This window comes from Furipterus horrens, unplaced genomic scaffold (assembly GCF_987537825.1).
Source record: "Furipterus horrens unplaced genomic scaffold, mFurHor1.1.pri manual_scaffold_10, whole genome shotgun sequence".
NCBI lineage: Eukaryota > Metazoa > Chordata > Mammalia > Chiroptera > Furipteridae > Furipterus > Furipterus horrens.
Genome location: NW_028327180.1, coordinates 82,069,752 through 82,084,534, shown reverse-complemented (window position 1 = coordinate 82,084,534; position 14,783 = coordinate 82,069,752). Strand labels below are relative to the sequence as shown.

At 41.3% G+C, this 14,783-nt stretch overlaps 1 protein-coding gene across 2 annotated transcripts; it reads right to left on the bottom strand.

The window, feature by feature from the left end:
• Positions 1 to 2,697: 2,697 nt before the first annotated feature.
• On the bottom strand, positions 2,698 to 12,510 carry GRPEL2 (GrpE like 2, mitochondrial). Of its 2 annotated transcripts, XM_090288372.1 has the most exons (5): positions 12,391 to 12,510; positions 10,012 to 10,165; positions 9,151 to 9,232; positions 5,195 to 5,590; positions 2,698 to 3,077 (listed from the first exon to the last, which is right to left on the bottom strand). In XM_090288372.1, exons 1-4 carry the CDS (start codon positions 12,465 to 12,467, stop codon positions 5,226 to 5,228), a joined length of 678 nt encoding a protein of 225 aa, XP_090144498.1. In that variant the 5' UTR covers positions 12,468 to 12,510; the 3' UTR covers positions 2,698 to 3,077; positions 5,195 to 5,225. The 2 variants fall into 2 exon arrangements, with proteins under 2 accessions (XP_090144498.1, XP_090144497.1); XM_090288371.1 differs by lacking the exon at positions 2,698 to 3,077 and having other exon boundaries at positions 3,299 to 5,590.
• Between the last annotated feature and the right edge of the window lie 2,273 nt (positions 12,511 to 14,783).

The following is a 14,783-nucleotide window of genomic DNA, read 5'->3' as shown; positions in this document are numbered from 1 at the left end:
TCGCTGGATAGAGTATTCGTGGTTGTAGGTTTTGGATTTTCATTACTTTGAATATTTCTTGCCAGTTCCTTCTTGTCTGTAGGGTTTCCCTTGAGAAGTCAGCTGATAGTCTAATTGGGACCCCTTTGTACATAATTCTTTTCTTCTCTCTTGCTGCTTTTAAGATTCTCTCTTTATCCTTAATTTTTGACATTTTGATTATAATGTGTCTTGGAGTGGTTCTCCCTGGGTCCAGTCTCTTGGGAACTCTCCTTGCTTCTTGGACCTGCAAGTCTATTCCCTTCCCCAAGTCTGGGAAGTTCTCCTTTATTATATTTTCACTCAATTTTTCAAGTTCTAGTTCATCTTCCTCATTCTCTGGCAAACCAATGATTCTTATGTTGGGCCTTTTATAGCTGTCCCAGAGGTTTCTGATCCTCTCATTGTTGCTTGCCATTTCCTCTCGCTGCATTGGTTGACTGCTAGTTTCTTCTCCATATTCCAGTTTGTTGAAATGGACTCTGGATTCCTCACCATCTGTCTCATATGTGGTTTTGTTCCTTTCGTTATGAAAGTTTTTCGCTTCTTTCATATCTTTTTCCTGCTCTTTTGTGAATTCTGTAAGCCACCTGCTAACAATGGCCCAGAACTGAGCCTCTGACAGGTTTCTTATCTGTTCATCTGTCAGGTTCTCTATCTGCTGTCTGGTGAGTTGTGTTACCGGTATTTCTAAAGTTGCCTGCCTCATTTTGACAGATGCGTTTTGTTTTCCTGGGCTGGCTGTCGGGAGCAGGGGGCAGTGCCTGCGTACGCGTCACAAATCAGCGACCGGCAGGCGCGCGACCTATTTCGCAGCTCTGTGGTGCTTTCTGTGGGGGCGGGGGTCCAAGATGGATTCACACAGTTATTCAGCTAGGAGACCGGGATCCGTCCTCCCGCCCCCCTGGGCCTCACTGTTCAAGGCGATGCTGCGGCTGCTCTCCCCAGCGCCGGAGTCGCGCAGGAGTCGCGCAGGAGTCGCGCAGGCCAGGGGCTTGATTGGAGTCGCGCACGCCAGGGGCTTGAAAGCCTCCAGGATTTTTCCGCCGCCCCGCCCCGCCGCTCCGCAAGCAGCTTTGCCTTCTTTAACTCTTACCTGCCCAAATGGCACCGCTGGTTTATAACTTCATATGTTGGGCTTCCGTGTAGCTTTATTTTCTGGAATTTCTAGTTATCCTTTGTTTTGAAGTAGTTGTATTCCACTATAGTTGTAGAGGGAGACCTAGCGTGTCCGTCTAAGCCTCCATCTTGGCCGGAAGTCCCATTCCTCATAATCTTAAAAATAAAACAACTTTTTGGCAGTGTTTGTGTCAGAATGCAAAACCTTTAAGTTCACTCCTAAAGACTCGAAGTACTTTTTTTTTTTTTTTAAACAAAACATTCATTGATAGCTTTGTGTGAAGTTCTTTTATGGACTGACAATCTTAATTGTGTAGGTGGTTTTTATTTTTTTACTTTGGTAGGGTAATCATATTAAAATAACCTTTTCACTCTACTTTGCTTTTAATTTTAGTGTCCTTGGTAACTCTAGGATCTGGAGCTGTGTTTTCTTGTTAGGGAGTTCCTCCAAGCCTACCAACACACTGGCAGTGAGTGCATCAACATTGTAGGACAAGTTTAAAAGAGCTGTAAAAGCAGAGGTGTAATTCTAGTGGCTGAAGTGTAAAACAACTAGTGAGGCTGGGATTGAGGTTGGGTGTGTTATCTATGGCTGCATAACAAACTACCCCAAAATGTAGTGCCTAAAGGTAACAATTATTTGCTCCCAAATCTGTACTTTTGGCAGGGCTGTAAGATCAGGTCACCTCTGTTCCATGTGATGTCAGGCAGGGCTGAAGGATCCACTTTCAAGATGGCTCACTGAATTGACTTGCAAGATGGTCTTGGCCGTCAGCTGGAAGCTTAGCAAGGGGCCCTAGTTCCACCCCACAGGCTGCTTCAGCTTGCTCTTGGTTTGATGGCTGATTCCAAGAGTGAGCACCCAGAGATAGGAAGGTTTGAGTCTAGAAACTGGCAGTGTCACTTATGCTATATTCTACTGGTCAATCACAAAGTTCAAATTCAAGGAAATTTGGAGCCATGTTTTAAAATATCCAGTGAAATTAAGAGTGTGGGCAAAGTCTGAGTGCATAGGAACAAGAATTTACTAAGACTGAGAATATGGGAAACAATGGATTATGGAACAAGGATGTGCAGACAAGACTGGAAGAATGAAAATGCAAGGCCAAACTGCAGGAAAGTTTGGCTCCAAAGAGAGCCACTCTGGAGGTTGGGAAGGACACAGCAGAACAAGGACACCTGTTAGTAATCTGGTTTAAAAGATGGTCAGAAGTCCAGCAGTTCAAGTGAAGCGATTAAAGCAGATAAGACGATTATAACCAATTATAATTATAACCAAGAAGGAAGCACAAGAAAATAAGGCAATTCCAGAGAGGACAGCAGAAACAGGAGTCCAGATCTAAGTAATACATAGGAATCAGAAAGAAGCAAGTCAAGGAGGTATAAAAACAGACGACCGGGGGAGGGTGTGGAATGTCTACAATGCATCCATTTGGCTGGACTGCTGCAGAATCTCAATGTACTTCCACTGAGCACCAAACAAGGTGGGTCAGCAGTCACTGAAATGACCACAGCATGCAATACACAACATGAATTAGGCAAACAAAGACATTAAACATGTGAATTGCAGTTATTTCAAGATGGGTTTTATTCAAGTTATTTCTGAATATTTTATATCATCCTTAGTCTTCCCTATTTGATTTTGCTTTAGTGTTTAAGAGCCTTGCTTCACTTATCAAATCCTTTGCCATGAAAGCACCAGAAAAGTTCCACCAGTATCAAACTAATGGATTCCTTAATGGCAGTGAGGAAAATCTGTAAGATTTGTAGAATCCAAGTACTAAATCACCAAGATCCCCTCTTCAAGTGAGCCAAAGCTTCCTTACATATCCTCTGCAAGCCAATGTCTCTTCACATTACCATCAAGATGAAAATAATTCAAAGGACCGATACAATTTTCTTGCTCCTTCAGTCTAAAAACGTGGATTTCTTGCCTTATGCTAAAAACAAAACAAAAACAAAACATAATAAAACAAACAAAAAAATCAAAACCACCAGAAGCTGGAAGGAAAATAAGTCACTCTGATTAGCTTATAAGTTTTAATAAACATTTTTTAACCAGTATTCCCCTTTCTCCTAGTCTTTAGGCAGCTATAAAAATGTAGCAAAAACAAAGTGTATAATAAAAAGCAATTAAAAATAAATACTTGAGGGCCTACTGTAATAGGCAATTTACACATTTCATTTAATACTCACAATATTGTGAGAAAATTATAGCCATTTTACAAATTAGGAAGCAGGCTCAGAAGGGTGAAATGAATGGGGCCCAAGGTTACCCTGATGACTGAGCTGGGACTTATATTGAAGTCTACGCCTGCCAAGCCTAGGCTGGGTCATGCTGCCCTACTCCCAAAAGCCCTTCAACTCTTTGAGATTATAACTGTTATAGCTCCAGTTTCTAAATTTACACTTTTAAGTCTGCAAAACTACCGAATAACAAAAGAATCTAAAATTATCCTCAATAGCTAAACAGGAAGTTACAAGGAATATTAAAAAACTCTTCAAGTAATCAGAACATTCCATACCTAAATTATGGTTATTTTAATTCATTGGTAATGATAGCTAGTAATCCAAGAACAGATGAATAATTATAATTGGTTCATTTTCTTGTTGTCACCATCTGTCAATCTCAAAGGAATGCAGGCAAAGAAAGACAAATTCCTATTGTGAAATCTGCTTGCTCATTAAATATACCCTATGCACTTAGTGGGATGCCAAGTGGTTCTGGTTTAAAAATCTTACCACCAGTGTTTTGTTTGCATTTTAAAAGCATGTTTTCTTTTCTTTTTTTAAAAAAGTTTCTTGTGGAGATTGCAGGGCCCATTGGGGGATGGCTTTATTTATACAAGTCTGTGTAGTGTTCTAGAATTATATATGGTGTCTAAGAGGGTAACTTTTATCACTCTGCTGAAAGGGGTCAGAGTTCCAGTAGAAATGGATTTATTTTATGGGTAACTAACTTAAACCTAAATCTATGCAATTAAAACAATCAAGGGAAAAAAAAAACCCAAAACCCTAAACCTATGCAACCTGGATAGCTAATACTCCTTTGCATGTTCATTAAAAAACTACTGAGTCTTAAATGATTGAAGTTGATATCAAGTTCTCACTGAAATTTAGTCCACTAGTTTTAGAGATTTATTTTTTCTTTGAGTTCAATTCTAAAAAGTTTTCATACTTCAGAAGAAGTGGAATAGGTGAAATTACATAATCATTAACGCGTCTTCTAGCATTAAAATAGCCCTAAGTGACCTTCTTTCTGAAGTCTGTTGTATCATCTATTCACTAACTCATATATTGAACAACCTTTTATGAAACACCAGCTACAAGAAGCAAGACTGAAAGAGTAAAAAATAAACATATAGGCTCATTACTCTAGGTCAATACATGAAAGGGGAGTGGTATGCTTATACACAGGTGACTTAAAGGGAACTGGGTAAATTTCTCAATGTCCCCTGCCTTCCAGGTCTTGCCTGAGTCTTTAGCCCTTGTAAATGGGAATCGGAAAAAGACAGTAAGTGTGAATATGAAGTCTACCTGATAGGTGCTATAAGGACAAAAAAATGACTAAAAGTAAAATAAAACAAAAATACGTAAAGTCCTGAAAATATATATGTATAAAAACCAACCCAAATATCTAAATTCATACAACTATAAAGCTTCATCATCTAAGTACCCAAATATTGAGCTAATCCTTTTCCCCACAACATACAAGATTCTATACAATTCCTGTTATAGGGACTATCAGAAAGAAACAATCAGTTGAAAACACAAACATATATATATACTTATTTCCACCTTAAAAAAAAGATTTTGGATTAAAAGTCATCAGAGTACCAAGCTGACAATAATTTTCTTAAAGAGGCCATAGGAACACTTGTCACATTGTTCAAATGCCCAATGGCAAGACGTCTGATGAGACCAAAGAGGTCACATTAAATCAATACAGTATCTTAGAAATAAAGCCAATATGACTAAATCCAAAACAGATCACATGAAGTAGCTCATGTACAATACACACCTAGTTTAATAAATAAAGGAAGCACAGGTGACGCACTCTGCAGCACGTGCAGTTCCTCACGGCCTGTTCACAGTCTTCGCTGAGACCCCACCGCCACTTCCACCTGGGCAAGTCTGATGGTGCGGCCATGCAGCTTGTAGCCATCTTGCCTTACTAATGCCACCGTGCCAGGCTGCACCCCCACACCAGCCGGCACATGACAGATTAGTTCATGCTCATGAGGGTCGTATTTGTCACCAATGGGGGTCATCTTCTCCAGGCCATGCTTGGCAAACACACTTTTCAGCTTTGCTTCTAAAAGTGACAACCCTTGGAAGATCTTCTCCAGAGTGAGCTTCTGGTCTTCAAGCTCTGTTTCTTCAGAAATGCATTCTGTAGTCTTCTCCAAAATATCTGCCACCTCTACCAAGTCCTTACAGAAACTCTGAATTCCTACGGAGAAACCACACACTTTTATTGTTTGTGAGGAAATCACTGCCTTTGGCGGAATAGCCTGAAGTCCCTAGAGGTGGCTAGTACACTGGGCACACCAGGAAGTGGGAAGATTGCCACACAGGACTCAGGGATCATCATCAACCCAAAGACAAGCCAGTTTCTCTTGGAACGCATAAGACTAGGAGGTCTAGGAAACAGGATGATAGAACCCAAGAACTTTTACAATAGGCCCAGGAACTGGTCCTTTAAAACCATTTTTATGTTTCTTGTATTTTTGTTGCTATTCATTTTTAGCACCAAGTTAGGTATGTTGTGAAAATCGCTATCTGTCTCGGTTATGTTGAGGCATGCATTCTCAATAGGGATAAAATGTTAGCATTTCATGGGAGGCCATAATAAAAAAAATAGTTGACAAGATCAGACTAAGGGAGTCAAAAGAGTAGTTTATTTTGAGGACTGGCTAAGTAAAAACAGGAAAGTAAGACCCATCCACATAAATGAGTCTCCAACTGCTTGCTATGAAGTTTTACACACTGCTAGAGATGAGCCAAAACCTGTTTTACCTTTTCAGAGTCACATGAACTGTCATAAGATAAAAGCAAACTTAGTTGTTGAGAAATCTCATTACTCCCAATGCTGCATTTTGATATTTCAGACAAAAAGGATAAGGAATGTCACAATTACAGATGTTTATGATGACACCAATGCCCTGGTAGTGTTTGGGGTGGGGGGTGGGGCAAAGGACTTTGTTGATCCAGCTTTAATTCAGGGGAGTTTTAAGGCCCTGTGCCAAAACAGGAAGCTACCTCAACTGACTTCAGAGGAAATTAGAACACGAATAGGTTAAGCAATAAAAAAAAGACTCCAGACAAAGGGACAACTGACAGAGAGGCAGGACTTATACCTTTAACTTTGGGAGGATAAGAGATCTATTATAGCTTCTTGAGCCAAACAAGCAGAATGGGATTCGAATTAGTCTAATAATAACACACATAATGGATTTTGGGGTGTTGGTGGTGGCATGATAGATGAGCACAAAAATAAAAACAAAACAAAACAAGGGGTGCCAACTGAAGTAATCTTGTTATTATATGGTCAAGGCGAGGAGGCAACAGAGAGGAAAGAGTAAAATCAGGAGGTATTTCAGGGAACCAGACCTGGTATGATCGAAATTGCGAAGATACCTCCCTGATAGCCCCCATTACAGATGATAGCCAGAAAATAGTAATGGCTATTACTATTAATGAGATCAGCTGTGAAAGTAGAAGACCTCAGCCAAAGGTTTGAAGAGTATGCCTGTAAGACTAGTATTTCAACTAAGAGAAAAAAATGTCTTATAAAGATCAATCAGGAACATGAAAGGCATCCCCTGGTTATTCAAAAGACGACAGATACCCTAACAGAATTTTGAAAGCTGTAAGCTTCTGGACTTGTATACTGCCACGGTACAAAGAGCCCTGGCTTCTAGTCAGTAAAGTTTTGTAAATTTGGGTAACTAGAAGCCTAGGATCTTTTTCACTCTTTGATTCTATTCTAATTATTGTGTTATTTCAAAAGTGGTTGGTCCTGCATCATTTAAGGGAAAACAAAGGTTCCTTTGTGAACTGTTTAAGAATGTGCGATACTGAGACAAAACTATTCTTGGAGGGAGAAGAGACATGCCATGTCCTTTAAAAGCAGTCTACTTTTTTCATTGCTTCCAGGCTCACTGAGCAATCTTCAGTTTTCTAAGTACTGTATTCCTGGTCACAAGGAAGAAATGACCTTAAGGAAATGACTTATATGGCATGTTTTGCTAGATACATCTTGTTCTGCAAACAAATTAAATTACCTATTAAATTCTTTCAAGTTTAGTTAATTGTACTTGTTCCTGGGGACCTTGTTAATTCTTAAGGAAACTGATATGAGCTAGTTCCTAACTCAAAGTTTGACTTCTGGTAAGCTGATCCACCCTGCTCCCCTCAGCAGCTAGGCAGTCTTCCCTAGCCATCACAATTGCTTCATTTACCACAAAAATTCCCTGTAGCTCAGAGGTCAGCTAATTTTTTCTGCAAAGGGTCATACAGTAAATATATGTATATTTTTAATCCTCACCTGAGGACATGCTTATTGATTTTAGAGAAGGGAAGGGAGAAAGAGAGGGAGAGAAACATGGATGTGAGAAACGATCAGTTGCCTCTTGCATGTGCGCTGACCAGGAATCAAACCTGCAATCTTTCAGTTTGTGGGACAACGCCCAACCAACTGAGCCACACTGGCCAGGGCCATATAGTAAATATTTCATGTTTTGTGGGACAAGAGGCAAAATCATGAATTTTATGTAGGTGATTATATTAAAAAAAAAAAAAAATTCCTGTGAATTTTTAAAGATGAAAGTCAGAACTTTATTTATGGACTAAGAGGTGGCAGGTTTGGATTGCAGGCTGTAGTTTGTCAGGCCCCGATAGTTTGAAATAAGAGACTAAATTCTGGATGCAGTATCAGGAATACAATTTGGGGGTCAGTGCTTAGGCAATAATTGAAGCCTTGAAACATGATGTCTACAGCACTGAAAGAAAAGCGGCAGGCTATGCCAAAGTACTGGGCTGGACAGGCCAGGACAGGAATGAAGTGAACCTGGGCACAGATAAAATCAGGAGAGAAGGAAGAAGTGTGACACTGGGGAAAGAATAGCAACTGAGGGGTCGGGAGACAACGAGCTCCTGTCTACGGCTATCACATATTCACTTTTGTCGTCTTCCCTGTAAAAGAGGACTGGACTAGACAGACTCCAAGGGCCCCTCAAGCACTTTCCTTCTATGTGCAGTGAAAGTATAATGTTACATATTAAACTGTGAGTATGGCAAGTAGTCACAGATTTGCCCTCTACCCTTGATGCCCTGTTACTTAACTCACACTTTCATGAACACATTTGGAACAAGATGTGGTGCATCTAGAGAAAAATTTCTGTAACACTTTGAAGTGGACCAAAAGGATTATTCAATGTCATCAATGAAAAATTAATGTGATCTAGCACAGCCCCCAGGGTTATCTGCTTCCATGTGGTCCAAGCTTTTGTCTCTGAGTTATTTTATAACTTAGAAAATTGCAGAATACTGAGAGTAATGCAAAGAATTCTTGTCCACAATCGCAAAAATTGGAGAAGATATAATTGATTATTGCTCTATTGATACAGACCAATTTTGCTCCTCTGAAGCAAATTTCAGCAGCCCTGATTGCCAATGTGTTTGTTTTCTGAATGAACATCTTGATGATTCACTTGTTTGTTAATGAGTTAAATACAACTGTTTGTATGAGCACTAGATGTTAAATGTACCTGCTTGAAAAGGAAAATAACAAAGGTTTGGTCAGACTACAGACAAGCATCGTTTCAGTGAACAGTTCACCTGACAACATTCCCTAAAAGCAGCACAGAAAGCCTATGGGAATAGGGGAAGGGTAGGGCATGGTAGGGATCAGTTAAAGACTCAGACGCATTTTCATGATGTTCAGTTTGCAGAACTGTTAGCTAGTGGTCTTAAGTAAAAGGTATTTTTTACTGTGAATAAATCTCTCACCAAATATCTTGGCGTCTTCTACACATCTCTGGGTTCGTCTTCTTATGTTTTCACCATCAGCAACAGCTCTCTGGTATCTCATCTGACCATCAAAAGCAAAGTCAATATGATGAGAAAACAAATGCTTTTTGGTAGTAAAGAATGGGTTTGCCTACTTTACAAATTTTACCCTCATGAGAGGGTTTCAATTAAAAAACACAAAGAAGCTGTAGGAATCTTAGATCAGTTACTCCAAATGCCCTGTAGAAGCAGGAATCTACTCTTTCTAGAAGCTCTGAAAGGCTCTTCTTCACATTCAGCCAACACTGCCACCATCGCACTTTGTTCACTGAATTGAACTCAAAGACAACCAAGAGTACGTTTAAAAAATGTGGCATCTTTTTGAAGGCAGTTATTTTTGTCCCTTTAGTCTTTTTCTCTTTCATTCTTATAATCCCTGGTTCCTTTAACTTCTCTCATAAAAACATGCTTTCCAACCTCCTTACCATTCTAGTTGGTCTTGCTTGTAATTACTTTAATATTTATCTCCCTCAAAGTGTGTTTGTCAAGCCAGTACTGGGCATAGTATGCCAAAGGTAGGCTGATCCACAGAGTATAATGATAAATGACCTCACTTGTTCAACAAATATTATTGTCAGCTACCTGCCAGGTGCTCTATTTCCTCTGAAGCTACCAAAATACCAGGTACCTAAGTACTGAACACAACAGGAAACTGAAAGAGATGACTACCCTTAGTCAGTGACATTCTTAAACCACTACAGATTACTTTGCCGAGTATACCAAACAAGAGAGTGGAAGCAGGGTGAGGGGCAAAGAGCCAACGAGAGGAAACTTAATTTTGAACAGATAAAATCTACTCACTGTTAAATCCTGGACTTCCTTCTCCAGTTTAACAGCTTTTAGCTTTAAGGCTCTTTCTGCAAGAGAGGGCCCAAGCTCATCAGGAGGATCCTCAGAGCTGCAGTCCTCCCCAGCAGTGCTCTGGGTGGCAGTGCTGAAAGGCTGCTGATGTCCCCTAAAGTGGGAGGGAGGAGCACATATTGAAGAAACGCCATCAGCTCAGAGACCAGGAAGTTTCCAGACTGAACTCTAGACAAAGTGTTTTCAGTCACAGTAACAATATAAACAATTATAAAGTGCTTACTAAGTACCAGAGACTGTTTTCAGAATTTTCCTTAAATCATCTTTTCATTTTGTAACGTGTGAGATAAGTACTATTTAGCATTCTTATTTTACAGATGAGAAAACAGGGCTCCAGAGAAGCTCAAGACTTGTTCAGGATCACACAGCTAGTATTCTATGGAGCCAGGATACTGAACATCAGGCAGTAGAAATAGTCAGAAACAGGGACCCAAAAATTAGCAAGAAAAAACCACGTTCTGATACTCAGAACCAGCGGGGCATTTATCATAGGGGGAATTCAAGCCTCAAAGCCATACAGCTTTGGTTCAATCCTTCATTTTACAGATGGGAAAAATAAAGCCCAGTAAAGGGACTTTATCAAACTGAAGTTAGGCCTAGAATTCTAAACCTTCTTGATTGCAAGCTGTAAGTAAGGATTTTAGAGAAGAGAACCTGTGCCGAATAAGAAAAATTCTGAGACAGTAACTCACCTATATGTAAAATCAAGTCAATTAAATATGCATAAAACTATATGTTTTGGACTCAGAATTATAAACAAATGGAAAAAAGAGATCTTTGCATTCAATTATGCTTATAATCTACAATTTTATACAGCTACAATGCTTGACATTTCATTCAGTTTACATAGGAGGAAATTTGGAGTAGGGCCTAGTTAGTAGCCCTTGGTTTGTCCCTCCTTCAGTGAGGTTTCCAATACACTTCCTGGATTATTTGATGTTAAGTAAAATCATCAAGATAATCACTCTGTGAGTACAAAGGCTCTTTAAAAACCTTTGTTTATACAAACTGGCATATACATAGTGAAGAGTGCTCACTGAGGTGACATCTGAGCAAAGGTTTAAAGAGGGTAAAGGAGTTTGCTTCAAGAAAGGGAAGAGGGAACAGTCAGCATAAGGTGTGCGCAACACAACCTTTATCCCCAGACTTTCCAGGCCAGTCCTGAGTTCATTGATTATGATCTGGTGTCAGATAATACATATGAAATGTCTTCTTCCTCATAAACCCCTAACAAACCACATTTATTCAATATAAAGCAGGTCAAAATATTGTCAGGGCCAGTAAAAAGGGGAAAATGGCGAGAACACAAGTTGTGACAGAGAGGGTAGCTGTGGCCGACCCTTTCAAGTCCTACTACTTCTGGAGTGGGGGTTAATTTTATCAGAAGGGTCATTTTTCTTCTGGTCACTTCCTGACATCACAAACTGCCACAAATGGTTTAAAAAAATTAATCGTGATTAAAAAAAAAAGTCCCTAACTCTTAATTCAACCTCTCACCCAGGTGCTAAGGCGGGTGTGTCAAAATAAAAAGGTGACATAGTTATGCATACAATAACTATCCGATTCCTCCCTGGACTAATTTACATTTCAGACGTCCCGCCTACCGAGCCATTTTATTCTCTCAGAGGAAGCAGCAGTCAACAGGTAATAGTTCCTGAAAATAATTAACATTGTTTACTAACTAAAAGCGCCGATTCTGGAGCCCTGACTGGTTTCCAGTCCGGGTTCCACCATTTCCCAAGTGTTATCCCGAAAAGTTAACCAATTCTTTCAAACTTGTCTCCTCCGTTAAAGAGGTGCAAATAAAAATAATTACCCGAAGTTCTGCAATCGGCATAAGTGATTAATAAAAACTGCCGCAGCTCACTGATAAAACAGTAACCAGAACTTCACAGGCTCCCAAAGGCAAGTGCAAGGGCCTTATGGAGAGAGACCAAATCCAACGCCCTCCTTTCCCGACAGGTAAAGTGGAGCCTGGATAATGGGGAAGGGACTGGCGTAAAGTCACACAGGAGTCAGGGAAGACACCAAAGCTGGGAAGAAGGGGCCGGGAGAGGTACCTGCCCAATTCAATCTACTCTCGGGGACGAAAAGATTCCCCACCTCCGAGGACGTGACCTCAGATATTCCCACCTTCTCCGTCTGGCAAGGAAGTGCGGTTGTGTGCCTCAGTTTGCACCTCTGTAAAATGGGACTGTGAGCGCCTGATCGGAGCGGCCGAGAGGCTTGATGGGTCCTCTCGCCTACAACGGTGCATCCGGCTCGCTCGCCCCGTACCGTCCTCACGTCCGGGCCCCACGGCCTGACTCGCTTGCTTACCTGCCATCGGACGCGGCACTCGAGGCCAAAAGGTGCTGCACCCGCCGCCGGACGGTCCACAAGGACCGCGCCGCCATGTCTCCGACCTAGGCCAACAGAGACAGCGCACGCTCACTAGCGACAACTGACGAGATACCCTCGCGCGAAAAACCACACTTCCCGGCAGCCCTCGCGGGCTATCCCCTCTCGGGGATGCCGGATGCGATCATTCATTTCCGGTGCGCGCTGCCGTTCCCATCCCCGGCGCAGCACTTCCGGTCTTCACGTGTTTTCCGCGCGCGTAGGGTCATGTATGATTGTCACTACGCTGTAGGCTCGGTGCTAGCCGTGAGTTCCGCGGCGAACAAAGGGACCCCAGGTGTGCTCTCTTGAAGCTTATGTGAAATTGTAAACAACAAACTAGTGTAAATGCGATGTACAGTAAGGTCAAAATAGGACCGAAGTTTAAAAGTGAGGGACCTGGTGCTGCGACAATATTTGAACTGAAAGCTGAAGAAGGAGTAGATGAAAGAGCAGGGAAGTAGTTCCGGTAGAAGTAAGCCGCTTCTGCAAAGACCCAGCGTAGAGGGCGAGTAGCGAGTGAGGAACTGAAATATTGGCAGAAGGGGAGGGACAACATAAGACGTATGGTCAGATATGGCTATATCACCGCAGGGATATAGAAAGATAGGAGCCCGACACCCCTCCTTCCTCCATCACTCTTCCCTGCTTTCCCCCACCTCCAATTTTCTTATTCCCCCTCAGTAAAATGTGAGTTCCATTAGAGATTTTTTTGTCTGTTCATTTTAAATGATCAGTGCCCTGATGTAGTTCAAAAAATTTTTTTTGAATGAACTTGAATCTTAGTCTGATTGCAAAGGGAGCACACAGCAAAGCCTTTACGTATTTAAAGGAGCCACTTTACTGTAGAGAAGAGATTACAGGATGTGAGGTAATAGGGAAACAAGCTGTTGGAATAGTCAATGCATGGGTGCCAGGGTCACCTGAACAGAGACCTTTGTAACCACTTTGTCTAAAGTAGCTCCTGTTTCGGGGGTGTCCAGCACATTTTTGTTTCCATATTAGTGTTTTATTTGCTTTGTTTTCTCTTTTGCTTGTTTTCCCAATTAGAGTGTGAGCTTCATGAGTGTGTGTCTTGTTCACATCTAGTGCAATGGTGTTCAATAAATATTTGTTGAATGAATTAATGAATATGAGTGGAGATAGGAAGAAGTGGTTGTGTTTTAGAGATTTAGTGTGGAAAGCTGACTGGATGTGAGGATGAACTGATGATTGAGGTTGAGGGCATTTGGGGGTTCCAGACTGGATAGTTCCTAAGGTTAAAAAATAAATAAAATTAAGAGATGGGAAGTGTGCTTTCATCGTTCTGTGTGCATTCACCATAACATGGCTTACTTCTGTATTGTAGCTATTTGGGCCAGATCTTTCTCTCTGCTTGTCTATGAGTTCCATGAAGACAGAGCTTGAATCTTGCATGTTTATGTTCTATCCAAGACCCAGCTCAGATGTGTTGAAGCCAACACCTTATGTTTCCTTTCAGCCTTAGGAGCAGAGCAACATGACTTAAGTAGGGATTATGATTCCCTTTTACATATAAGACAATTAAGTCTCAGAGAGCTTGGTGAACCTGCTCAAGGTCACCCCCTGAAGATAGTGACACTAGAAATCAGATAGTCCAAACATCTGGTAGTGTTGGGAAGGATAGCTTCAAGTCCACCACAGATGAATGAGCCTATACTTTGAAAAACAACCAAAGCATTTAACAAGGAAGAACTGGCATCTATGCTTTAGCCATTTTCTTTACACTTCTCTTAGCTGCACAACTTCCATATGTGCTGCATACATGCATCTATTCATTCAGTTAAGTGCTAGTAGGCTTCTGAATGTTGCGGTGCAAGGGGAGAGGGAGAAATGGATGAAATGGAGCCTTGAAAGTGAGAGGAAGGCCTCCAGGGTCAAACCTTGCATTCATGTGCGGGCTCCGCTACTTCCTAACTGTGGGTTTTGGTCAGCTACCTAACCACTCTGGGTTTCCATTTCCTGAACTGTGAAAACTGGGATAATAGTACCTACCTCACAGGATTTTAGTGAAGACTAAAGGGATAATGCCTAGAAAAGTCATTAGTTAGTACCAGGACTCCCTATCTAAGTTACAGGGCAAAAGGAATATGGGCAGCCCCTTGTTCTAAATGTATTAAGAGTGCAGCAACAGAGCAGTCCACCAAGCACCGAGCCCTGCTAAGTGTGGCCGCACAGGTTGCTTGCCTGTGAAGCCAGCTCTGGCTAACACAGTGCCTGATGCATGGTGAGTGTTTAATAAATGTTAATTATTAATTTCCTAGGGTCCTGTCTCTCAAAGAGTGTAAGATCTGTTGATGGAAAATGATACTTAG